Raw genomic sequence first — 27,969 nt, 5'->3', positions numbered from 1 at the left:
CTCATGGGTTTATATATTGTCTGTGATTGCTTCTTCACTGTCGTGACCCGGTTGAGAAATTGTGAAAAACACCATATGGCCTGCAAAGCTAAAAATATGTGTTGTCTAGCCCTTTACAGAACAACTTGGCTGACTTCTGAACTCTGAAGAGTGTGTGGATTTTGTGTACAGTTTTGTCTTAGCCTTACAGTGCTCTAGTCCAAATCTTGTTTCAAAGTTATTTTTCTTCCCACCTCCTTCAGTCTGGCTATTTTATTCATTTGTAATACAATTGGGTTCCATTTCTTTATTCTAAAGTTTTTTTTGTTTGTTTTGTTTTTTTAACTATAGGACATATGCGCTTGCCAGAAAAAGACAGAGACAGTGAGAGGGGAAGTGAGAAATCACCCCTCCCTGAAATTCCTTCTCCTCCATTCTCCTCCTGGGACTTTGTGCATGCATATTTGCCCAGCACGATTTTTTTCCCCCTTTTTTTGGAGAGTTTTTTGCTATAGGGCACATGCGCTTGCCAGAAAGACAGAGAGAGACAGAGAGACAGAAAGCGAGAAGTTACCCCCCAGGGGGGGATGACCACACCACAATCCCTTCTCCATTCTCCTCTCGGGATCTTGGGCACGCATGCACACGTGCTCGGCGTGAGTTTAAGCTGCTGGGTCTGGGACTCGAACTGCAGTCAACTACTTGGGAGTCCAGCGACATAGCCACTGGGCAGACTAGCCCAGCGTGATTTTTAAGCTGCCAGGTTCAGGATTCGAACTGTAGTCGACCATTTAGGAGTCAGAACCACTGGGTCCAGAACCACTACACCACCTGCTGGCCCCACTTGTGTTGTATTTCTGGAATACACATGTCATGGTGTATAATTGTGTATTTTTGGTTATGGGAAACATTGCTCTACGTCTAAGAGCGGAAGCTGTACAGAAAATATAATCAGAAATGACCCTCTCTCCTCATTCCTACCTCCCCTGTCTCATTCTGCCCTCCTGTCCACTCCATTTCCACCTACCCTCTGTTGGCGACCAGTCTTTTTAGTATCTGCTTTGTCTTTATTTTTTTCTTAAAAAAATAATTATTGATTTAACTTTATTAATTATTATTACTATTGTTATTATTTTTCCAGAGAGAGAGAGAAAATGAGAAAGCAAGCCACCAGGTCCGGGACTTGAACCGTGGTCAGCCATGTGGGAGTCCAGAGCCCCAACCATCACACCACTTGCTGGCCCCTCTGCTTTCTTTCATGTATACATCTGCAGGTCCATGTATATTTTCTTACCTCTCCCTTCTTGCAAAAAAGAGTCGCATATTAGGATACTCTTCTCGTACTGTGCTTTCTTTGAACTTGTCTTGGAAGTCACTCCAAATCAGCGCTTAGAGATTAACCTTGTTTTTGAAAAGAGCTGTATGGGACTTACTTGTATGGAGTTTAGTAGACCACTGTCCTAAATAGGGCACTTAGAGCATTTCCAGTACTTTGCAAGAACAGTACTTGAGTGAGTGACCTTCTGTATGTGTTGGTTTGTGCTCTTGGGGGCTGGTCTTCAGGATGGGTTTAGAGCTGGTCTTTAGGACAGTGCGCATGCTCTTTCGTTAGCTGTTGCAAGCTCTCCTCGGTACGTTGGACACGGTCTGCGTTCTCATCTTCCTTCAGTATTTCCTGTTTCCTCCAGCCTCCCCAGCAGCACGTCCTAGCACACTTTTCCCCTAATTTGGACAGGTAAGAAATGTCATCGTAGTGTTTTTAATTGGGGATTTCTCCTCAGTGAGTTCTAACAGATTTTTCAGATGTTCACTATGTTACGTATTTTTGGTATTTAATGTATTTTGAGTGTGACTTGCCTGTTTTTTGTGTGTGTGTGTGGTTTTTTTTTTTTTTTTTCTGGTTTTCTGTCAGAATTTGGCTCTGGGTCCCTCAATTTTGAAGAATTCTCTGTATGGCAGGGGTATTGGTTACCTGTTGGTGATACAATTACACATATTCCCTACATGTGACTTCGTGACACACATGTGCATGCTTCTGCCCCAGATTTCCTCTTGCCTACAGGATAATGCCTTGGTACATTGTTCTTCCTGAGCTCTGTTTTTTTTTTTTTTTTTTTTGTTCAACTTTATTTATTTACTTATTTTAATTTGACGAGAGAGAGGGAGGGAAAAACAGAGAGAGAAAGTGATAAAGCAAGATCTGGGACTCAAACTGCAGCCAGCCATGTGGGAGTCCAGTACTCTAACCACCATGCCACCTGCTAGCCCCAAGCTCTCTGTTTGCAAGGTACTTCTGCCAACTCCTCAGCGTGACAGCTCAGGCATCAGCTCCTGAGTGATTTCTCAGCTAGACCGAGTGAGTTGCAAGAGAGAAATTATCCTCTGCCTTCTCAGAGGGTGATGCTAATAAAGGCGGTTTGGGCTTCATGGCACCCTTTAATGTCTCTCTGTTGAGTGACTAGTACCTGTTAACTAAGTCAGAGTTTCTTCAAATTGCGTAAGTTGCCATGTCTGTATAGAATGAGTCACCATTGGACTTGAGACTTTTCTCTCAGTTAATATATATATATATTTTTAAAGTTATCTATTTACTTGCTAAAATTTATTTTATGGTCAATCACTGCGTGGCATTACAGCACACAAAATAAATGTTCTCATCCAGAATGCACTGTACATTGGTTCAATCAAAGATATTACCATACATATAATCATCAGCAGAACCCATGCACTCACCAGAGACAGAGAGAGAGAGAAAGTGAGAAAGCAAGCTACCAGGTCCAGGACTTGAACCACAGTCGGCCATGCGGGAGTCCAACCCCTTCACCACCACGTCACCTACTGGCCCCCACTTAATATGTTATGATTTCGTGACCCTAGTTGCATCAAACTCTTCTTTCTTCATCCCAGCATATTATAAAATGACAAGTCCCAGTGTTAACTTGAGTGGTGTCCTAGCACATCTGGGTCGTTGTAACAAAACACCATAAACTGGGTGTCTTGTACACAGCAAAAATCTATTGACCATAGTTTTAGGGATTGGAAGTCCAAGGTCAGAAGTGTCAGCAGGTTCAGTGTCTGGGGGCTCGCTCTCTTCTCACTGTACCTTCCCGTGGTGGAAGGTGCTAGCCAGCTCTGTGGGATCCCTTGTACGGGCACTGATTCATTCATGAGGGGAGAGCGTCATGCCCTAATCCAATCGGACTTCTGATACCATCTCATCGGGGAGTAGGTTCCAACTAGGAATTTGGGCGACACAAGTACATGTCATTACAAGAGGCCCTCTGTGTGCTGTTCGTTATTGCAGGAAACTCCTTCAGTAAATAGGGAAATAGCCAGTTAGCACATATAATTTTATGTCTGATCAGCCATAGAATCATTTCTCTTGCTAACGAAGCTTCAATTTCAGGTCTTCATCCTCTCAAGGGCCAGTCTTGGAGTTCTAGAGTTGGCAGTATGGAAGGGACACTTCTGCGTGCTCATTCATTCTTCAGCACTTAAGAAGAATTTCCTCTGAAAGGATTAATTAGCAAGAATATGAGAGGAAAGATAAAACATAATGGGCCACATGAAAAATTTCCCGAATTCTGTTGGAGAGAGAGAGTTCGAGATACAAATAGGACTTGTTTATTTTTAGTAAACTTACTAGATTTAAACAGTTTTAAGTAAAAATAGAACACTTGATTTGAAACAGTTTTTTTAAAAGTACTTCTGCAGTGGGGATGGGCCGTCACCCCCACCTTCCCCCAACTTATAGAGTGATTTATCTTGGTGAATATTCTCTTACTTTCTGACCAGTTACTCGAGCATTGCTGGCCAACATTAATTGACCCTCTGTGTATGCTTATATGAGACATCAAGAATTTAGGAACTGTATAGTCAAAAGTAGTCTCTGTGCTCTTCCTTCTCCTTTAAGGTTTTTGACATAGGGCGTGTGCGCTTGCTAGAGAGAGAGAGAGAGAGGGAGGGAGGGAGGGAGGGAGGAAGGAAGGAAGGAAAATGCTGGCCCTTAGAAGGATTTTTTAAAACTAGATTTTAAATAAACCAAGTGCTCAACCACACCATTGTAAAATAAATTGAGGCATTACAAAGAATGCCAAAGACAACTGACTTCTGCTTGAGCTCTCACTTGTCTCTGTTGTCTTCCATGCTCTTCCCCCTTCAGTAACTACTCCTAACAGTCTCTTCCAGAAACTTCCAGATGGTTTGTCACACCTTTAATCTCCTCAGGGCAGTTTGTGGGTCAGCAGCATCTCCTGGAAGCTAATTAGAAATGCAGAATTAGGGAGTGAGGGGCTGACAAGGGGCATGGTGGTTAAGAACACTGGACTCTCACATTGCTGACCACGGTTCAAGTCCCAGACCTGGCAGTTTGCTTTCTCATTTTCCTTCTCTCTCTCTCTCTCTTGCTCTCTATCTGTCCCTCTCTGGTCAATATTAAAATACATAAATGAATGACTAAATAAATAAAGTTCAATTTAATAATAATAATAATAAAGAAATGCAGAATTTGGGTGCCACCCCAGGCTTAATGGAATCAGAATCTGCATTTTAACAAGATCCGGAGGTGATCGGTAGACATTTGTTTTTGTACACAAGTATTGGTATATGTAGAGCATGTTGCCCATACAGGCTTACCTGTTTATTGACCTTTGCTTAATTCCACTTGGGGGGGTTGTGCATTTTTACAGATGGAAAGTTCGTGGCACGGCACCCCCGTGTCAAGCAACTCTGTTGGCACCATTTTTTTCAGTTGCACGTGCCCACTTCCTGCCACTGGGTTCCATTTTGAAAATTTTCCCAATAATTCAAACTTTTTCATAATCATATCTGCCGTGTCGAGCTGACTAGTGATCTTTGTTACTTTTGTAATTGTTCTGAAGCATCACAAGCCACACCAACATGGACGAAAGCTGAGTACTCTGCTCCGCTGACCGGCCTTTCCCTTCTTTCTCCCTCTCCGCTGGCCTTGCTATTTCCAGAAACATCACAATATTTTTTTTATAAGAAAGATTTTAGCTATAGGGCACATGCACTTGCAAAAGAGACAGAGAAATCACCTTCCAGGGGTGATGGCCATGCTGCAGTCCTTTCTCCATTCTGCTTTTGGGATTATGGACACACACACACACACACACACACACACACACACACACATGCCCAGCATGAGTTTCAAGTTGCTGGGTCCGGTATTCGAACTGCAGTCGATCATGTGGGAGTCCAGGGACGTAACCATATGTGGGACTGTGCTTGCCAGAAAGAGAGAGAAAGACAGAGAGACAGAAAGCAAGAAATCACCCCCCAGGGGGGAGGGCCACACCACAATCCCTTCTCCTCCATTCTCCTCTTGGGATCTTGGGCACACATGCACACGTGCCTGGCGTGAGTTTTAAGCCACTGGATCTGGGACTCCAACCACGGTCGACTACGTGGGAGTCCAGCGACATAGCCATTATGCCAACTGCTGGTCCCAGCAATGTTTTTAGTTAGGCAAATTTTTAGTTAGGCAGTGACCTCTAAGTGTTCACGTGAACCGAAAAGCTGCGTGCTCTTCACTATAAATCAAAAGCTAGAAATGATTAAGCTTAGTGAAGAAAGCATGTTGGGAGCCAAGACAGGTGGAAAACTAGGCCTCCTGTGGCAAATGATTGCCAAGTATTTTTTTGTTTTGTTTTGCTATAGGTGCGCATTGCGCTCGCAGTAGACAGAGAGACTGAAAGTGAGAAATCATCCCCCTGGGGGATGGCCTCACTGCAATCCTTTTCCTCCATTCTCCTCCCAGGATCTTGGGCACGCGTGCACACAGTGTGAGTTTTAAGTGGCCAGGTCCAGGACTCAACTGCGGTCAACTACATGGGAGCCCAGCGCCATAACCATTACGCCGTCTGCTGGTCCTACCAAGTGTATTTTAATAAAAAGCAAAGGAAAAGTTCTTGAAGGAAATAATAATAATTTAAAAAGCTATTCCAGTAAACACGTACACATACGGTAAGAAGGCAAAACATTCTTATTGCTGATAATGGATAAAGTTTCAGAACGATGCCCTAATTCTCTTCAATTCTATGAAAGCTGAGAGAGGCGAGGAAGCGACAGAGGACAAGTCCGCTGCCATCAGAGTTTGGTTTACGAGGTTTAAGAAAAGAAGCCTTCTCTGTAACAAATGTGCAAGGGGGAACAGCCAGTGCTGGCATGAAAGCTGCAGCAGAGTTCTCCAGAAGGTCTCGCTAAGATCACTGAACAAAAGTGGTTTCACTAATCAGAAGGTTCCAGTGTAGACGAAACAGCCATCTGTTGGGTCAAGATGTCACCTAGGTCTTTCCTAGCTAGAGAGGAGAAGTCAATGCCTGTCTCAAAGCCTCAACGGTCAGGCTGACTCTCTTGCTGGGGGCTAATGTCGCTGGTGACTTAAGTTCAAGTCAGGGCTCATTCACCATTCTGAAACCCCAGGGCCTTCAATGATGCCCAGTCTGCTTTGCCGGTACTCAACAAGTGAAATAACAAAGCCTAGATGACAGTACATCTGTTTCCAACATGCTTTACTGAATATTTTAAGCCCACTATGGAAACTTCTTGCTCAGAGAGAGAAAAAGATCCCTTTCAAAATACTACTTATCAGTGATAATGCATGTTGTCACCCAGGAGCTCTGACAGAAGCGGACAAGGAAATTAACATTGTTTTCATGCTTGTGAACATAACATCCATTCTTCCCCCATGGATGGAGGATTAATTTCACTTTTATATAGCATTATTTAAGGAGTATTTCATAGGCCCGGCTGCTGGCAATGCAGTGGTAATGCAGGTGTCCTGCAAGTCACACGCTGACCACAGATTTGGATCCCAGGGTTGTCCTGAAGACACTTGGAGTACTTGTGTGGATGCCCAAGATTTAGAGCAGGAGGCCTGGGGAAAAGGGATTGTAGAAAAATCTCACCCTTGTCCCTTTAGGTCATAATTCTCTTGGCTGATTTTGTGTACGTAGGCTAATATGAAGTGTTTTATTTAGGATTTTGTAAAATAGTAAAAAGGGTTGCATGTTACATTTTAAAAAGACAAAAATCTGAAGAGCCCTGAGAAATTTAATACTACCGAGGTTTATTTTTATTTGTGTGCTGGGTATTGTTTTAAGTACTTTGCAAATATCGTTACAGAAGAGGCACCTATATCTTCATTTCTCAGTGAGCAAAAATGATCCTTACTTCATGACTGTAATGAGAACACTAATAAGTCAACAACTGGATAGTTCAGTGGAGACAGGATAGATGGCATGTAGTGTAGGTTTGAGGTGGTCTCATGTTCTCCCATCTCTTCCTCCATGCACACACCCAGTTCACATGTACTCATATGTAATATGGTTGATAAATATGTATTTGTGTGCTGCTTTTTATAGATCATGAATATTTCCCCATGGCATTAAAATACTTTTATAAATGTAAGGAGTAAATGTCTTCTTTTTAAAAAAATAATTATTTCATTTATTTATTTATTTTGACCAGAGAAGGATGGAGTGAGAAGGAGAGAGGGAAAGTGAGAAAGCAAGCCATCCGGTCTGGGACTTGAACCGTGTGGGAGGCCAGCTCCCTCAACCACCATGCCACCTGCTGGCCCTGTAAATGTGTTTCTTATATCCTCCTTGTAATATTGTTTCAACACCTACCTTATCCTGTAGGTATTTATTTTGTTGATTACATTTTCTTTTGTAATCGTAACCTGTGAAAGAGCATGCCCCATATTATTTATGGTATTTATGGGACTTCTTGAGACAAAGCATCCCTTTAAAGAAATTTTGGAAGATTTTTTTTTTTTTTTTAATGTTAAAATAGTATATTTAAGTATTGGCAGTTTCTTACTTTCTTTTTTTTTTTTTTAAAGATATTTTTGCTGTAGGAAACATGCACTTCTCCAGAGCCAGAAGGTGAGAAATCACCCCCAGAGGGGATGACCATTGCCACATATTATTTATGGGACATCACAGTAAGATGCCTGTAACCAGTAATTTCAGCTAGAACTTTGTTTTTCTCTTAAAGAATTTTGCACATTGACTTTCTTTCCTTTGTTTAATTTAAGAGTTATTTAATTTTTATTTATTCATTCATTTATTTTAATTTGACCAGAGTGAGAGAGTGAGAGAGAGGAAAAATGAGACAGTAAGCCACCAGGTCTGGGACTTAAACTGTGGTCGGCCATGTGGGAGTGTCCAGCACCCTAACCACCATGCCACCTGCTGGTCCCCATAAACTTTCTTTTTAAAAGTTTAATCTGTGAGTGAAAGAGACACACACAAAGAGAAACAGCAATACTACACCTTCCCAGTAGAGTCTTGGAATCCCAGTCCATCCCCCTCAGGCAGCCTGGACCATGGGCACACACTTGTCTGGTATACTCCAGTTCCTGCCCACTGGAGAGAGGTAGAAACAGACAGTGAGAAATCACACCCCCCCTCCAGGTGGCATGACCACACCACAGTTCTTTCTCCTCCATCTTCTCCTGGAATTTTGGGGACGTACACACACATATGTGGCTAGTGTGATATTCAGGTCTCCAGGTCTGGGACTCAAACCATTGACACCCATGTCAGAATTCAGCCCCTAACCACCATACCACCTGCTGGCTCCCAGCCCATCATTTTAAACTTTTAAATGTGTAATTTACCTGCCTGGAATTTATTTTGTACAGAGTTGCATCTTTATGATGAATTAGCCAGTATTTCTAGTATTATTTATGAATCATCATCCTCATTTATCAAAAGTTTGAAATTTTGTATATATGTGCTTGGCTCTGTTTCGGGCTCTTTTGCTAAGTCAGAATTAGATTAATTTATCTGTGCAGAACCACTTCTTGAGACAAAGCATCCCTTTAAAGAAATTTTGGAAGTTTTTTTTTTTTTAATGTTAAAATAGTTTATTAAGTATTGGCAGTTTCTTTCTTTCTTTTTTTTTTAAAGATATTTTTGCTGTAGGACACATGCACTTCGCCAGAGCCAGAAGGTGAGAAATCACCCCGAGAGGGGATGACCATTGACACAATCCCTTCTCTGTTCTCCTCTCAGGATTTTGGACATGCATACACACATGCCAAATTTGAGGTTTTGTTTTGTTTTATTTTGTTTTTTTGGAGAGGTTTTTGCTATAGGACCCGTGCGCTCGCCAGACAGACAGAGAGAGACATAGAGACAGAAAGCAAGAAATCACCCCCCAGGGGGGATGGCCACGCCGCCATCCCTTCTCCTCTATTCTCTTCTCGGGATCTTGGGCACACATGCACATGCGCCCGGCGTGAGTTTTAAGCCACCGGGTTTGGGACGCGAAACACAGTCGACCACATGGGAGTCCAGTGACATAGCCATTATGCTAACTGCTGGTTCCCCCAAATTTGAGTTTTAAGCCTGCAGGTTCTGGACTGGAACCACAGTTGGCCATGTGGAAGTCCAGCAACGTAACCGTTACGCCACCTGTTGGTCCTGGCAGTTCCTTTCTTATGGCTACTACTAAAGTTAGATTTTTCTTAGCCCTTAAGTTTGATAGTAGCTAACTATTAATTAAATTTGAAATAGAAGGGCCAAGACCAGCTTGGTGGTGTGGTGGAGGTGCTAGACTCCCATGTGGCTGACCACGGTTTGAGTCTTGAACCTCCAGCTTAAAATTCATGCCAGGCTTGTGTGCATGCATGCCCAAAATCTAGGAAGAGAGTGGAGAAGAAGGAATTGTGGCATGGCCATCCCGTCTGGGGGGTGTGATTTCACACATTCCTTCTCACTGTCTCTCTTCAGTGAGCACAACACCCTATGGCAAAAACCTTTCAGTTTATTATTTTTTTAAAGAGCTCCCTTAAAAAAAAAGTAATAATAGTAAAATAAAAGAACTGATCCATAGCCCAGTGGTTAAGGAAGTTGGATTCCATAAGGTCATCCATGACTGGAATCCCCACCTCAGCAGCTTAAGACACGTGCCAGATATGTATGGACAAGATGGAGAAATGAGAAGGGATTGTGGCATGGCCACACCCCACGGATGCTTTGTCCCTCTCTCTCCGGCAAAGGCGCACAGTCTCTGGCAATTAATTTCCCCCCCCATAGGGTGCACACTTGCTAGAGAAATACAGAGACAGAGGGAAAGTGAGAAGTCACCCTCTCCCCCAATGAAAATGGACACACCACAATCCCTTCTACTCAATTTTCCTGTTGGGATTTTGGGAATGCATGCACACTTGCCTGGCATGTTTTTCAAGCTGCTAGGTACAGACTCGAACTGCACAGTCGGCCATATGGGATCCACCGCCATAACCACCACGCTATCTGCTGGCCCCGGCAATGCTACGTTTTTAAAGTAGAAAAATGAAGAAAAGAGGTGGGTAGTATAAACGATACTGATACAGGTAGAATTTTTAAAGAACGATCAAAGGAAAGGGAGAAATTTTTAAGCCTTTGAAGGCTGGGTAATTTAGATACAGTGTACAGCCGAACTAGCCTGCAGTGTTGGCCTCAGTCGATTGTATTGGCAATGGGGTGTTACAATTTTCCTTCTCCAATATAAGGTTGGCGATGCGATCATTAGATCCACAAAGTTCATTGACCTTGGGCTGTAATTTAATTGTCTTCCTTGTGTAAAGAGCTCTCTTACTGGTGTCCTGTTTTCCCGTTCGTGCTCTGTCTGGGCGCTTTTATCACCAGATCAATGTTCTTTTTTCAGGAGGGAGGCACAGTTGTATTGCATAGTAAAAATGTGAAATGGGGAAGGGAAGAAAGCCACTCTCATCCCATCTTTTAACATCAAAATCGTGGCAGTAAGAATCCTGTTAACTTGGATAGCATCCTTTTATTAGGTGACTGTAGACGGAGCCTCAAGGGCCTTTTTTAGTGTTTTGTTTTGTGTTCTTTTCCCAGGAGCCAAGCCCATCTCCATGCTGTTGTGAATATTAACAGAGGTGTTCGCTCTTGGAGGCCCCTACAACCGGGAATGTTTCCCTGACCAACCCCACAGAGATTAGTGTGGGAGTTTGACTATTGTCCATAAATCTAAATCTCCTAATACCTTGATATCAAAAATGTTATATATAACTTTGCTTTGTGTGTGTATATGTGTGTGTGCACGTGTGTGTGTTTGGGTATTTTTTTTTTCTTGGGAGTAGCAGTTTTTGTGAGTATGGATGTTATTCATGTGCATTAGCTTTAACGTTTCATGGTAACTGTCACTTGTGTTTTGAGGTTTGGGAATGCCTTCTTTATGGTCAATTACTAGAAGCACAGGAGTATTCTGTAAGTCATTGAGTCTAGAGCTTCTTTGGTAAGCAGTTCCCAGAGTAGAGTCATTGCTCAAGCTGAATGACCAATGTGATTTCACATCCACCAAAAGGTAGGGAAGAGTCCAGGCCCAGACTCACTTGTGAGACTTGAGCTGCAGCCCAGCCATTCTGACATCCATGTTCCTGTCTACGAGGAAGTGGTGGCTTCTGTCCTTTTTTTCTGGTTGAATGATAACCATATGCACTGGGGTTTTACCATTTTGGGGGCACAGCTTACTCCTTTATGGACTTCTTTTTTTTTTTTTTAACCAACTGAGTTTTATTTGTTGTATAAACCAAACCACCTAACATCTTTCAGGTGAAAGAAAGAATACTAAATTTGAATTAGAGATATTACAAAATGAATTCGAGCTCAATAAAAATTAGCTTTGGGGAGGGAACTTAATTCAACTCAATTAAGGCAAACATTTTTATAGACCACAGATTAGTTTAACACCCATCATGCCATGAATTCACAGGGAATAGGTTCCAGAAGCTCAGGCTCCTTTCCATTGGTTCTCACCAAGTGTGCTTCTCGGGGTGGAGCAGGCTGGTGCTTTAGTTGGACCCAGGTACCTTTCTCTTTGACTTCTTCCTTTTTCTGATCATTTTCCTTCACACGTTTTAGGATGCTGTCTCTGCTGTTAGAATGCTTAATATGCTCAATACGCACATTAATTCTCTTTGGAAGAATCTTGACAAATCATGACCAATAAATAAATAAGTGTTTAAAGTTAAAAAAAATGTAACTTAAAGTTTGCAAAATTTAAAGCTTACTCCCTTGGGACCATATAGATTAAACTAGATACATCCATTTCGTGCAGTAAGTAATCACAGCCATATTATAACCTAAATTTTAGTTCTTGGTTGTGGTTGCAGTAATATATTTTCACTCGTGCTGTTAATTTTTTTCTTTAGATCAGTTTGTGTTTCACATTTATTTATTTAATTTGCCAGAGGGTGTGTATGCCTGCCAGAGAGAGACAGAGAGGAAGAAAGCAGCCCCCGAGGGGTGTGGCCGTGCCACGATCCTTTCTCCTTCATTTCTCCATCCTGTTGGAATTTGGGACACGTACTCATGTACCTGGAGTGTTTTCCGAGCCACCAGCATTGAGACTCAAATCTCTGGCTCAACCGTGCAATTTGCCTCCTGTTTGTTCATTTTACCTCTTTTTCTTTTCATGCATGTGTTGTCAGAGCTAGCAATCTGTTATGAAATCCAGTGCCATCAAGGTTTACCCCTATGTTTTCTAAACGTTTTATGATTTCAGCTCTTATAAGATCATGGAACTCTTTTTTCTTTATTTAATTAGATATTGTTCCAGTTCTCTATGATATAATTACTGCTTTTCAAAACATTTCTTGTAACTTAAAATAAAATAAAAAACCTATTAGGTATTATTTTTTTCCTTTTTTGGAGAGATTTTTCGCTACAGGGCGCGTGCGCTCGCCAGACAGACAGAGAGAGACATAGAGACAGAAAGCGAGAACTCACCCGCCCAGGGAGGATGGTCATGCCGCAGTCCCTTCTCCTCCATTCTCCTCTCGGGATCTTGGGCACACACGCACACGTGCCCGGCGTGAGTTTTAAGCCACCGGGTCCAGAACGCGAACCGCGGTCGACTACGTGGGAGTCCAGCGACATAGCCATTACGCTAACTGCTGGTTCCCAGGTATTATTTTTTTCACAGTGAGAGAGAAAGACGGAGAGGGGAGAGAAAGAAGAGAGAGAGAGACTGACTTTCCCATCAAGGTCTTGATGTTACCTTCTACTCCCAGCCTCAGCCAGCCCTGGATGATGGCACATGTGTGCCTGGCACATTCCAAGACCTCTCCAGATACCAACCTAGAACCTTCACGTGTTGCATTTCACCACTGTGCCATGATCCGTTGTGGATCATTGAACCATTCTGAGTTGAAATTTGTATGTGATATAGGGTCCAACCTCATCATTGTACTTAGAACCAGTTGTCCTGGCACCATTTGTTCTGGAGTCTATTCTTTCCCCTATGGGGTGAATTTCGGCACTCTTGTTAAAAATGAATTTTATATATACACACACACACACACACACACACACACACGTACAGATACATATTTATATAGAGAGAGATAGATATAGATATATGCATAGTTTTATATCTGGAGTCTAAATTCTATTCCAGTGATCTGTATGTCTACCCTTATGCCAGTACCACATTCTCTTTTTTATTTTAGCTTTATAGTAAGTTTTGAAACTTAAGAATAAGTCTTCCAACTTTGTTGTTGTTCTTCTTCAAGATGGTTTGGTTTCTCTGGGACCCTTTGCAGCTCCATATACATTTGATGATTAGTTTTTCCATTTCTGCCCAAAAGGGCTGTTAGAATTTTGGTAGGGATTGCATTGAATTGGCCAGTCACTTTGGTTATTATTCATTGCTTGCATAGAAAAGTACACCGATTTTTACCGTGTTCATTTCAGATCCTGCAGTTTGGCTGGATTTGTTAATTAGCTCTAGTAGTTTTGCTCTGGATTTTTGGGGATTTTCTGTATATAGGATCTTGTCATCTGTGAAGAAATAATTAGTGATAGTTTGACTTTTTTTCCAAGTTGGGTGCCTTTTCTTTTACTTACCTAATTGCTCTGTTGGTAACTTCTACAATGTTGAAAAATAATGGTGAAAGTAGACTTGTCTTGTTCCTTAACTTCAGTCTTCCATTTCTTTTTTTAAAGAGATTTTTGCCATAAGGTATGTGCGCGCATCGGATAGACAGAAAGTGAGAATCCCCCCTCGGGGTGTGGGGTGGCGACAGGAGAGCCATGCTCCTATTTCTTCTCCTGCATTCTTCTCTTGGGGGGATTTTGCATATGGAAGCATACATGCCTAGCCCAGAACTCCAACCTCAGTTAGCTGCCTGGGAGTCCAGCAACATAACCATTACACCATCTATTGGTCCCAAGTCATCTTCCACTTTATTCCTAGGATAAATGTTGTTCGGTCAAGGTGTATAATCCTTTTAATATCCGTTTGGATTTGGTTTAGTAGTCGTCAGACTTCATCACTCACAAATTTCATGTTTTCAAATTTACCTCCCTGCTATCGTGTAATTGTCACCCCAAAAGGAATATTGCAGAGCATTCTTGGTCGTTCATGAGTGTGTCTAGAGTGGGGAGAACAATGTGTCACCTGACCTGTTCTTAGCTGAGGTTGAACCGAGCACCACACTGCCTTTTATCCTGTCTCAAAAAAAGTTGTCAGAGGATGGAAACAAAAGTGTGAGAAATTTCGACCTTGGGGCTAGTAGCTGGGATTTGACTTTGAACTCTAGAATCTGTTGATGGGATGCCTCAGACAAGTCCCTTAACACTCTGAGCTTTGTTTCCTGTGTCGTAAAATAAATAATATTTACTAGGATCACTTGTTTTCTAAAATTTTTAATATCTTATCTGTGGGAGATATGTGGTAAATACACGCATGCATCAGCAGTGGTTTAATATTAATTAATTTAGCGTTGATGCCAACTCGAGAAAATGTAACTACTATGACTATTAAGAATCAACTCTAGGCCCAGTCTCTACCGTGGAGCTGGAAGCCACATACTGACAACCGTTCAAATCCCTGGCTGGCAGAGTCATTCTGAAACATTCCAGGTGTACGCATGTGTGCCCATGATCCTAGCAAGGTGGAGAACTGGAGGAAGGGGATAGCGTCATGACTGGGTCCTGTGGAGGGTGTATCTCTTTCTATCTCTCTCTCTCTCTCATGTACAGCCATATGCATTTTATTTATAAACAAACAAAAAAAAGAAAAGATAAGAACCACGTCTACTGTTTTGTTGGGGAATTTTGCATATATGTCCATAAGGTATATTAGTATGTAATTTTCTTTTCTTGTGACATCTTTCTCTGGCTTTGGTATCAGAATAGTACAGACCGGGGGCCAGCAGGTGGTGTGGCGGTTAAAGGCACTGGACTCCCAAGTGGCTGACCACGGTTCAAGTCCTGAACCTCGTGTGTTTCTTTCTCACTTTCTCTCTTTCTCTCTCTCTTTCTGTGTCTCTCTCTGGTCAAATTAAAATAAATGAACAAATAAATAAAATTAAATAAAAATAATTCTTTAAAAAAATAAGAGAGTAGTACAGACCTTGTAGAATGAGTTAGAAAGTGTTTCTTCTGTATTTCCGAAGAGTCTGAAAGTACAGTGCAGCTACTTTAAATGTTTGGTTGAGTTCAGCAGTGAAGTCACCTGGTCTTTGGCATTTCTTTGTTGGAAGGTATTGATTCAGTTTCTGTTACAGAAGGTTTTCTGTTTCATTTTGACTGTAGGGAATTTGTGTTTCCAAAGATTTGTCCATTTTATCTATATGTTCCAATTCACTGACTAGCAGTTGTTTAATAGTTCAGATTGTTTCCATTTGGGTCATGTTGGCAGTAATGTCTCCACTTTTCATTTCCGATTTTAGTTCTTTATGTCTTTTCTCTTTTTATTTTTATCAGTACAGCTAAAGATTTGTTCATTTTTATTGAGCTTTTCAAAGAACAAGTTCTTAGTTTCATTGACTTCCTCTGTTTTCCTAGTCTCTATTTTATTTTTCTCCACTCTTGTCTTTATGATTTCCATTCTTCTGCCACTTTTTCGCAGTTTAGTTTACTTTCTTTCTCGTTCTTCAACGTGTGAAGTTAGATTATTGATTTGGAATCTTCCTTCTTTACTGTTTTTTTTTTTTGGAGAGGTTTTTGCTATAGGACGTGTGCGCTTGCCAGACAGACAGAGAGAGACAGAAAGTGAGAAATTACACCCCAGGGGGGATGGCCACGCCGCAGTCCCTTCTCCTCCATTCTTGGGGACGCACGCACATGTGCCTGGCATGAATTTAAACCACCAGGTCTGGGACTCAAACCATGGTCGACTACATGGGAGTCCAGCAACATAGCCATTACGCTAACTGCTGGTCTCATATAATTGTTATATCTTCTTGAGCAATAGGCCTTTGTCTCTTGTAATTGTTTTCGACTTAAAGTCTGTTTTGTCTGATATTAATATAGTCACCCCAACTCTTTTTTTGCTTTTCAAGTTTTTGCCACAGGGCATGTACACTTGCCAAGATAGGTAGAGACAGTGAGAGAGAAATTGAGAAATCACCGGCCAGGGGGATGACCATCCCATAATCACTTTTCCACTCTCCTCCTGGGATTCTGGGCATGCATGCACATGTGCCCAGCATCAGTTTCAGGTTGTCAGGTACAGGACTCAAACCATAGTCAGCCATGTGGTAGTCCTATGCTTTAACCAATATGCAACCTGCTAGGTCCCACTCCAACTCATTTGGTTATTTACACAAAATAACTTTTTCGCCTTTTCACTTTCACCCTTCCTGTGTTTTTGAATCTAAAGTGACTCTATTGTACACATAAGTTAGAACATGTATTTTTTTTAGTTTCTTTTTGCTTTTTTAAGGTTTTTTACCATAGGGTATGTGTACACATGAGAGAGAGAGGGAGAGTAAAATAAAGTCAGATGGGATGGCTATGCCTCAGTCATTCAGGACTTTGGACATGTGTGTATACTTGTCCAGCGTGATTTTCAAGCAGCTGGATCCAAGGATTGAACCACAGTTGGTCATGGTAGGAGTCCAGCACCTTAATCACCACACTACCTGCTTGTCATAGATCATGTTTTTTTGTTTGTTTGTTTGTTTGTTTGTTTGAATCAAATCTGTCAGTTTCTGCCTTTTGTCATAAAAGTTTAACTTCTGTTTCCGGTAATTACTTGGCAAGCTACAGTGGTTAATGCAGTGCTCCATAGTGCTGAAGCCACATGAGAAGATCCCAAGTTTATGTCCTGAGGTTCCCATGAATGAGCTGAGTTTGTTTGTGCCAAGAATTACTGATAAAGACACACTTCCATTTTGCTATTTGTTTTGTCTTACCGTCCTTTCTTCAATTGCTGTCTTTGATGAATTGGTTTTGTTTTGTTTTGTGTGGATGGGGGGTAAATTGTTTGGATTTCCTTTTCATTTCCCTTTGTGGGTGTCTGTGTGTGTGTGTGTGTGATACACACACACATACATATATACATGTTTTTAGGTTTTTGACATAGGGCATGTGCTTCACTAGAGGAAAAGTGAGAAATCACCCTTTCCCCCCAGGGGGGTGATGACCATACATTTTCTTCTCTTCGATACACCCTTTGGCTTTTTGATCATACACACACACATGCTCAACAAGATTTTCAAGCCACTGGGTCCTAGGATCAAATTACGATTGGCCATGTAGGAGTCCAGCATCTGAACCACCACGCCATCTACTGGCCTCTCCTTCTATGTATTCTTTTGGCTATTTTCTTTTTTGTTATACCAGGGATTCTGTTATCATCTTAAATTTCTTAACAGTGTCCTTTTACTTGACACCAACTTAACTTTAATAGCACACAAATGTCTCTCTCAATGCAGCTCTACTGACCCCTCCTTATGTTGCCACAAATGACATTTTTATACATTATGTGCCCAATAACATGAATTTATCTTTTATCTCTCTCTTAAACCATGTACAAAATAAGTAGGTTTACAGCCTCCAGAATAACAGTAACACTGGCGCAGTGGAAATCTTGGGTGTCAAGAGTGACTAAGTCTATCTGTGAGAGTGTTGCCAGGTATGATTGGCATTTGAGTCCCTGAGCAGAGAGAGGAAGGCCCGCCTTCGATGTGGGTGAGCACCGCCCAATCACCGTGCACGCTGAGAGTGTGGGCGGGACAAAGAGAGGAAGTGGAGTTCTGTTTCCGCTCTGTACTCTTCCTTCCTTCCGTAATGTGCTGGTGGTCCCCTTGACTTTCTGCCTACCCTTCCCTGTCTCTCCACTTGGCCTTTACTTTGTTCCTGTTGCCTCCTGGCCTCTGTTTCTTTCCAGCCAGTGGGATGCCAAGTTCTTTCTTCTTTGGGCTCTGAACTGGTACCTCACAGGTGTTTGAGGGCCCTTGGCCCTGTGGCCTTCCAAGGGCTCCGTTCAGGCCCGGGACTGGAACTGCATCCGTTCCCTGCCTCGGAGCTTTCCCAGGGCCCCCTTCAGGCCTTGGATAGGAACTGCACCATCTCCCTGAGAGTCGTCGCGGGACTTCTGTACCTGTGGTGTAAGATAAATCCCTTCTTTTACGTATCTGTGTGTTTTGTTCAATTTCTCCAGAGAACTCTGACCAATACAGCTGGCTTTTATATTTGCGCATGTGTTTGCCACTATCAGAGAGCGTTCTTTGTCAGCTTCAAGTTGTTGTCTAGCATGAGTGTACTTGAAGGACCGTCTCTAGCATTTCTTGCCGATCTCATGCCAGTAAACTCTTTTCAGCTATCACCTACCCGTGGATGTCTTACTTTCTCCCACTTTGCTGAAAGTTGAATATGGAATTATCAGTTGACAGTTTCCTATTTCAGCACTCGATGTCATCCAGGGGCCAGCAGGTGGGCATAGAGGTTAAGGCACTGTGGGATTAAAAAAAAAAAAAAAAAAGATTTCAATCTGAGACTTGTTGAGAGATCTAATATAATATTTAGTTTGTATTGGAGAATGGCTGACCATAGTTCGAGTCTTGGACATGGATGCTTGAAAATCACACCAGGCATGTGTACATACATGCATGCCTCGAACCCCAGGAGGAGTGGAGGAGAGGAAATTGTGGCATGGCAAAAACCTTTAATAGACAGATAAAATAGATAAATAAATAAAATAAATAAACACATCATCCTGTCATTTTCTGGTCTCCATGATTTCGTAGAGGTATGAGAGATTTCTTGTACACGTCTAGTCACATCTCTTGCTGTTTTTGGGATTCACATTGTCTCTTTTGCTCTGATAGTTTGACTATAGTGTATATTGGTGTAAGTCTTTTCCTTCACTATAATGTATATTGGTGTAAGTCTTTTCCTTCCTCCCTCCCTCTTCCTTAATCTCTCTCTCCCTTCCTTCCACAGGGCATGTGTACTTGCCAGGACTGGGGAGGAATAAGGCATCCCCCAGTGGAGACGCATTTATTCATCCTATCAAGATTTTTGGCACACACACATGTTCCTGGTGTGTTTTTCAAACCACTGGGCAGCATTTGAATTGTGGTCAGCCATGTACATAACACCCAAAGCACAACACTCCATCTCTGCCCTACAGGGCTGACCCAATGCATGGGACTTTCTGAGTTTATTCTTCTTGGAACTCATTAACTATCTTAAATTTGTTGTAAATTCATGCCTTAACTCAAATGTGGGTGTTTCGTCCGGTGTTTCTTCAAATAATCTCACTACCTCTTTCTGTTCTCCTTTTAGGATTCTCATCATTTGTTTGTTTGTTTGATGGTATCTCACTAGTCTTAGACGCTGTTCACTTTCCTTCATTTTCTGCTTCAGGCTCAATAATTTTAACTGTCCTCCCTTTAAGTTTGTAGATTTTAGTTTTATATTTGTTCAGATCTGTTGTCGAATCCCTCTAATACATTTTAAATTGTTTTTTAATGTATTTTACAGATAAGTTTTCCTGATTCCTTTAATTTTTTGGCTATATTTAAGACAATTGTTCTATGTTCTTTTGTCTAGTAAACCCAATGTCTAGGCTGCTTCACACCTGGCTTCTGTAAGTTTATTTTGTTCTTCTGGATAAACTACTTTCTTGTGTCTTTAGATTATATGATTTTTCGGTTGTTGAAAATTGGACATTTGGCTGTTTCAGTGTGATATTTCTAGAAATTAGATTTTCTTCTCTCAAGTATTGCTATTTTTTCCTTATTTTAAAATTTTAATTGTCTTTAGTAATTTGTGTTATAGACAAATTTTTCATTTTTAAAATTCTGTAAAGTTTGGCTATAATAGTTTGTGTTACTGATGTCATTCTGGAGAATTCTCCCACCCCCACTATAGTTTTGTTTCCAAATTTTCATAAAATTGTGCACTTATTTTATTCATTGTCTTTATTTTATTTTATTTTTTAAGTTGACCAGAGAGAGAGAGAGAGAGAGAGAGAGTGAGCAAGCTGCCAGGTCTGGGACTTGAACTATAGTCAGCCATGTGAGTGGGAGTCCAGCCACCTTAACCACTACACCACCTGCCGGCCCCTCTGCACTTTTTTAAAGTTGCTTTTTTAGTTTGTATGTCTGAGATGATCAGATTTTGAGTTTTCTTTTTTTTAAATTTTTAATCACTATCATATTTTTCTATAGAAAAAATATGTGGTATTAAGGTAGCTAATAGTTTGGAACAGCTAATGCTGAAGGGAGAATGTTTTCAGTCTATTTAAGTTGAGATACGTATTCCAGCTTACATATTTTTATAAGAACTTTTTGTTTTATTCAAAACACCTTTGATCAAAATTGTATGGCACAAAGCAGCGAAATGTGTTGTCTCATTCTTTTGAATGTCTTGTTAAATGTAGATGCTGTGAAATTTTAAGTTTTTATCTAGTTAGGAATGGAACCTTTTAGCTTCTGCAAGTGAGTGAGAACATAAAGTATTTGTCTTTTCATTTGCCTGGCTTATTTTACCTAGCCTAATTTCCTCTAGGCTTATCGATGTTGCCGTAAATGACAGAATTTCATCCTTTTTTAATGGCTGAATATTTTGGTGTTTATATATATACTTCATTTTCTTTGTCTACTGATTTGTTGGTGGACACTTAGGTTGATTCTGTATCTTGGCTGTTGTGAATCATGCTACAGGGAACATGAGAGTGTAGAAATCTCTGGTATTCTGATTTCTGTTGCTTTGGATCTCAGAACAGTGGAGAGTAGAATGAAAGATACTAGAATCTGAAAAGGGGAGAGGTAAGGGGAGGGTAAAGAGAACTTGGTTGACACATAGGGTAATGCAGTTAGATAAGAGGAATGAGTCCTGGGGTACTAAAATACAGTAGAGTAACCATTGTAGTTGATAACAATCATGTGCGGTTCAAAATAACCTAGAAGGAAGGCTCTCACATGTTCACAACACAAACTAATGATACATGTTCAAAATGATGGGTGTATGTATTGCTTTGATTTGATTATATTACATGTCATATCTGTATTGAGTAGTCCTCCTGTAACCCCTAAACGTGCACTATTAGGTCAATTAAAAATCTTAAGAAAAGTTACTTCAAAACTTCCAAACCTTTATACAATGATTCTTTCCACAAGTCGATATATTGCAAAGCGCATTTACTGAATTTCAAAATTACAATGCATTTTTAAGGTCTGAATATTCCATTTTTACAGTCTGTGGCTTGATTTCATAGGAGTTAATTTCACTGTGTGTTTACTCACAAGCCTTGATTTCATAAATTGTGGTTTGCCAAAAGCTTCACAATTGACTTTTCTCCTCCTCCTTCATTTACCTCTCCTACTTCCTCCTCTTTCTTTTCCTCCTTTTACTCTTCTTTCTTCTCCTTTCTCCTCCTCTTTCTCCCACTTCTCCCCCTACTCCCCACCTCCCCAACCTTCTCTTGAGCTTGCCAGAGGGAGAAGAGTAAGAAAGCACTCCCTCTGGGGAATGGTCACACCACAATCTGTTCTGCCCCTCATTTCGCCCTCTTTTCAGTATTTGGGGCGTGCACGCACATGTACCTGGTGTGTTTCTCAGGTCATCTGGTGTGGAACTTGAATCTGCTCAACCAGCTAATGTGGGATCCAGCTGCCTCAACCACCACATCTTGGGTTGGCTCCCAAACTGACTTTTCAGAGTCTTGATAAAATTTTCTAGCTGAATTTTAAAATTTTTATTCATCATTTTCTCAAAAGAGGGGGCCAGCAGAAGAAGCAAGAGCAGGATGGATCTTCTGTAGAGTCCTCGTGCCATGATGGTCCCCCAGCCTCAGCCAGCCGTAGTCATGGGCGTGTATGCATGTGCCTATACTGCTCAGGGAGGTCCCAGGCTGTGAACCCAGGGCCTTTCCCATGTGTGTCTTGTTGTGTTACCATTCCCCCACTGCCTGGACCCTCCAGCCAATTTTGAACAAGATGCAACCCAAATTTAGAGTTCACACCAAAAAAAAAATAATAAATAAAAAAATAAAATCATGTTTTTGATACTTGAATTGATTTTCAAGATGGCTTCCTGAAGGCTAAACCAGTGAGCTGTAAAAGAGAGAATGCACATCGCCAAGCGGATGCATTTTTAACATTAAATTGCTCTCTATTACAGTGTATTAGTGAAAATCTGTATTTGTATCAGTCATTTTAAGAAATAATATTCTACAACTTTTACCCTTATAATAACATCACGTAGTTAACCTTTTAAGGCAGGATCCAGCAAACCTTCCTTTAAATGGCCAGATAGTAAATACTTTATGCTCCCTGGACCAGAAGTATTTGTTGCACCTGCTCAACTCTTCTGTTGTAACCAGAAAGTAACTATAGACAGTATGTAAACCAGTGCTGTGACTGTGCCAATAAAACTTTATGGACACCAAAAAGGGAATTTCTTATAATGCTTGTAATTTACAAACTATTACTCCTCTTGTGATCTTTTGCCAATCACTGGAAACCGTGCAAACCATTCTTTCCTTGCAGATCAGGCCAGATCCTGGGTTTGGGTGGGTTGGGTGTACACATCATCCTTTGCTGACCCCTTTCTCCATGAATTGAACGAAAGGAATTGCATCACTAATGGAAAGTGATTTTCCATTTGAAAACTGGCACCCCTCACTGCCTGTGAAGTCCTTCCACAACTGAAAAAGCCAATGTCTAACAGATATTGTGTCCCCTTTTATATATGCAGTAGGTCATGTAGTGGAGGGGGAAATGAACACAATTAATGAGGGCAGTCTGTTCACTTGTTTATTTATTTATTTAAATTTTTGCCACAGAGCATGTGCAGCTGCCAGAGACAGAGACAGTGAGAGGGAATGGGAAGTGATAAATCACCCCCCAGGGGATGGCCGCACTGCAGTCCCTCTCCTCCATTTTCCTCTCAGGGTTTTGGGCACACATACATACATGCCTGGCCTGATTTTTAAAGCCGCTAGGTCCAGGACTCGAACAGTGGTCAGCCATGTGGTAGTCCAGAGCCTTAGCCACCACACCACCTGCTGGCACTCGGGCAGCCATCTGATCTAAATGAAGTCATGCTTTGGAAAGGACCGTCAGTGCAGTAATTGTGTAAATGTGAACTCTATAACTGGACTTGGTGAGGAACTGTCTTTGGGCACCGTGTTAAAGAAAACTTTTGATGTGGATTTTATTATTTGCTCACATGCCTTCTGGTTTTCATGGATCCTCTGACAGGACTACGGTCCCCACAGTGCATGACAAATGATCAGAGACGTGCACATTGCCCATTCATCATGCACTTCCTTGAGAAATGGAAATGCTGTGCCTATTAAGTCTCTTTTAATATTATAGTTAATTGCTACAAAGATGACTTATGGTAAAATAAAGGTAATCAAAGCAGTAAAATCAAATAGTGTGGATTTTATTCAATGTATGACAAACTGTCATTGTTTTCCATGTGTCTCATACATGAGAGTTAGTGGGTACATGCTTTATCCTATCAAAGAGTGCCCCACGTTTATACAACCATGCCGTGTGATAGGTAGACCCCACTACAGTCATGTGTTTCGCCTGCTGAAAACCCAGTGTAGACTGCCCAGGAATATTACTTATGGTTCTTGAGCCGTTGTGTGTCACTGCTGTGCGAAGGTAGTTGCAGATTTCTGGTTCCTGTCTTAGAGATTTAGATTCAGTACATCTTTGAAAACTGCTGCACTTGAGGTATTAGGCCCCTGTTGCTTCATCATCTACCATTTTCCCTCCAGTGTCACAGTCCACCCACCTGCTCTAGGCCCCCTGTGCCCTGTCTAGTGGACCTGTTTTTCTATCAACTGGTACCGTATATCTGTCTGCTGAAATGAGATTTATTGCTTTTCGATTCCATTTATCTCTTGTCTAAGCATCTTGTGATAGCAGGGTCTAGGTCTCAGATCATTTCTGTATTCTTAACCTGACACCCGAAACTCAGGGTGACTGTTCAGTGCTGATCACAGGTGTAAAATCCAAGGTAACAATCTTTCCATTGTTCCTCTTGTCATGAACTGAAGGTTCTGTGAATTAAAGTAGAATTTGTGTAGGCACTTCATTTAGCTCATTGTGTACATCAAGTTCTGCTTTTAAACTTCAATTTTCTCAAGATCCGTCAGTGTAGTGATTTTTTTTTAAATTTCACACTTAAAAATTGTGCTTTAGAGCAGACCCAAAAAACGCCCCTTAGACATTAACAACTTCTTCTGTATTTTAAAATAAAATAGCAAGCAGCCATATTCCTTACAGTCAGGATAGGGCTCAACAGCGAAGGTTGAGAAATGCTGGAAGCCCCCAGCTCTCTCGGAATATTGAGTCAGGAGTCAAAGACAGGAGTTCTCTAGTTGATTTTACCTGTCACATTGCTTTAAGGTTGGTTAGGAGAACGGTCTTCCAGAGCTTGTCTGAGGGTTTGTGTAGGCTGTAGGAAGTCTACTTATTGATCACTGTTGAAAGTGAAAAATTCTGTTACTTATTTATTTTTTTCCTTATAAATGTTGAATTTAGTAAATGTAATTTAACCAGTAGTTGCCTGTTCTATGGAATCAGGTAGACTTTCTCCAGAAAAAATGTGAGCACAGTAAGGCAAGAATTTTATTTTATTGGGGTGAGGGGTGCATCTTTTATTATATCCCAAGGTCTAGAATAGTGTGTAGTGTAGAGGTTGTAGTGTCTGACATTGTTTGTTGAATGAATGAATAAATGAACAAAATTATGACAAAGCTCCAGTACAGTAAATCAGTTCTTCAGTGCTTTTTTTTTTAACAGGAATTGTAAGGTTTTTGAAGGCTTTTTTAAAAAAATAATTATTTATTTTAATTTATTTTATTTAATCATTCATTTATTTGGCAGAGAGAGAGACGGGAAGTGAGAAAGCAAGCTACCTGGTCTGGTCAGCCATGTGGGAGTGTCCAGAGCCTTAACCACCATGCCACCTGCTGGTCCCTTGAAAGCTTTTTTTTTTTTTTTTTTAAGAGAGAGAGGACTATAGGGCGCATGTGCTTCCCGGAAAGACACAAAGAGACAGAAAATGAGAAATCACTCTCTGGGAAGCTGGCCACGCCACAATCCCTTGTCCTCCCTTCTTTTGGCACATTGGACATTCACGCACGTGTGCCCACCGTGAGTTTTAAGCCACTGGGTTCAGGACTTGAACCACCATCCACTATGTGGGAGTCTAGTGATGTAACCATTATGCCATCTACTGGCCCCAGTTTTTGAAAACTTTTTAAAAGTAGCCAGAATTACCTACAATATGAGAGGAATTCAGAAAGTTCATGAAAAAATAAGGCTAAAGTATTAATTTATTTTGGTACAAGAAAATGGATATTTTTATAAAATCCCATGTGTAGTTTTTTCATAATATATACTTTCCTTTTGTAAAAATTACTTGGGCTGGCCCTGTGATCTACCAAGCAGTTCAAATCCCAGCCCTGATGGCTTGAAAATCATGCTAGGTATGTGTGAATGTGGGCCCCAACAAACCCCAGCAAGATGGAGAAATGGAGGAGGGATTATAGTGTGACCGTATCCCATTGGGGGCGCTTTCTTCCTCGCTCTCTCTCTTTCTTAAGTACATATACCCTTTGACCAAAAAATAAAAAGTCAGAATTACCTAGGATATCACCTCTCAATCAACCAGTCAGTGAATCTGAAAGACGCTGCTAGTGCCTTGAGGCGGATACATGCCTCCTCTTACAGTGGTGAGAGTATTCCCTTTCTGATCCGTGCATAAATGGTCAGACAGGGAAGAAGGGTGCCCAGCCTTCTGTTCAGAGTCACAATGAATAGCTACCCTGAAAGTTCATTTCAGTGAAAAGCCAAGCATTTTTTTTAAGAATTATTCATTTAATTTATTCATTCTTTTATTTTTATTTATTTATATTTATTTACTTTATTTGCTTTTTAAAAAAATTATTTACCAGAAGTGGAATTCTCCCTAGGGAGTATTAGCAAAGGGTAATTTTAATCATGTGTCTATTGGGGCTGCCTGATGGTTGTGTCTTCATTTGGTTTTTAGAACATACTGAGTATGAGATATCTTCCTCCCTCCTTTGTATAGAAGACAGAATTACTTTTTTTCCTGTTGGTGGCCTTGAGGCTTCTCCACGAGGCTCAATAGGACATCTTTTGGCCTGCTCTTTATAGGAAGGTCATGCAAACAAGGGATAGAAGGTCATTGTATGTTTAGAATATTTGAAGCTTACCTTTTTTACTTTGTTAATAACATTTTTATTTATTTAATCTTATTCATTCATTTTAATTTTTTTAAGAGTTTTTTTGCAATAGGGTACGTGTGCTCTCCAGACAGACAGACAGAGACAGAGAGACAGAAAGTGAGAAATCACCCTCCAGGAGGGATGGCCACGCTGCAATCCCTTCTCCTCCATTCTCCTCTCAGGATCTTGGGCAAGCACGCACACACGCCCAGTGTGAGTTTAAGCCACCAGGTCTGGGACTTGAACCATGGTCGACTACATGGGAGTCCAGCGACATAGCCATTACACTAACTGCTGGCCCCTCATTCATTTTAATTTAATGAGAAAGAGAAAGTGAGAAAGCAAGCCACCAGGTCCGGGACTCAAACCGTGGTCAGCCATGTGCGATTGTCCAGCGCCTTAACCGCCTGCTGGCCCCTATTTTGTTAATAATATTAATACTTGACTGGTCCAGCAGGTTGTGTGGTGCTTAAAACAGCTGGATTCCATGTGGCCAGCTGTGTAGTTGGAGTGCTGGGCCAGGCGGCTTGAAAAACACACTGGGCCTGCGTGCCTAAAATTCCCGAAGGAGGGAGAAAGGAAGAGAACGGGTTATGGCGAGGCCATTCCTCATGGGAGGCAGGGCGCAGGGGTGTCTTCTCGCTTTCTCTCTTTCTCTTCATATCTCCTGGCAACTCCTTCTCACATAAAATGTTGCTTTATGCTCTCCAGGTTTTGTTTTTGTTTTTGTTTTTGACAGGGTCAGCACGGTTGTAATCCCCTTGCCTCAGCCTCCCAGGGAGGACAGGTGTCTGGCTCATAAAAGGTAGAAAATAAGAGCTGTCCAACATGTTTGAACTTGGCGGGGCCTCTCAGAATCTCCCTCTTAAAATCAGCACGTGTTTATGCACCCAGTCACATTGGCACATGCTTTTAAGATGCTGTGCTCTGCGAGCTAGGCCCGTGCGGAAGGCCTGGGTTTAGTTCTCGGTTCAAAAGTTGGGCATATTGGTGCACACCTGTCTACCCTGGGAGGCTGAGGCAAGATCACAACAGCAAGACCCTGTCCAAAAAAACAAACCCCTAACCAAATGATTAAAGCACCACTTTATAATGGAAGGAGCTGCATCTTGGTATTGAAACCTGTGAAAAATGTAGGTTAAGGGACCAGCGGTTAGCGTAATGGCTATGTTGCTGGACTCTCACATAGCTGACAACGGTTCAGGTCCCGGACGGGTGACTTAAACTCAACGCCGGACGCGCATGCGTGCACGCCCAAGATCCTGAGAAGAGAATGGAGGAGAAGGGATTGCAGCATGGCCATCCCCCGTGGAGGGTGATTTCTCGCTTTCTGTTTCTGTCTCTCTCTGTCTTTCCGACAAGCGCACGTGCCCTATAGCAAAAGCCTCTCAAAAAAAAAAAAAAAAATTTGGGAACCAGCAGTTAGCGTAATGGCTATGTTGCTGGACTCCCACGTAGTCGACCGCGGTTCATGTCCCGGACCTGGTGGCTTAA

The 27,969-nt window shown here is 41.5% G+C and overlaps 1 protein-coding gene across 1 annotated transcript in view; it reads left to right on the top strand.

Moving 5' to 3' along the window:
• Positions 1–27,969, top strand: part of CDYL (chromodomain Y like) — a 198,895-nt gene that overhangs the window by 38,360 nt on the left and 132,566 nt on the right. Inside the window, exon 2 of the mRNA XM_027774997.1 lies at positions 18,333–18,361. Coding sequence (XP_027630798.1) covers positions 18,333–18,361 — 29 coding nt within the window. The remainder of the gene's footprint in view (positions 1–18,332; positions 18,362–27,969) is intronic.

This window comes from Tupaia chinensis, unplaced genomic scaffold (genome assembly GCF_000334495.1).
Source record: "Tupaia chinensis unplaced genomic scaffold, TupChi_1.0 Scaffold000048_1, whole genome shotgun sequence".
NCBI lineage: Eukaryota > Metazoa > Chordata > Mammalia > Scandentia > Tupaiidae > Tupaia > Tupaia belangeri.
This window is presented reverse-complemented; position numbering and strand designations above follow the sequence as displayed.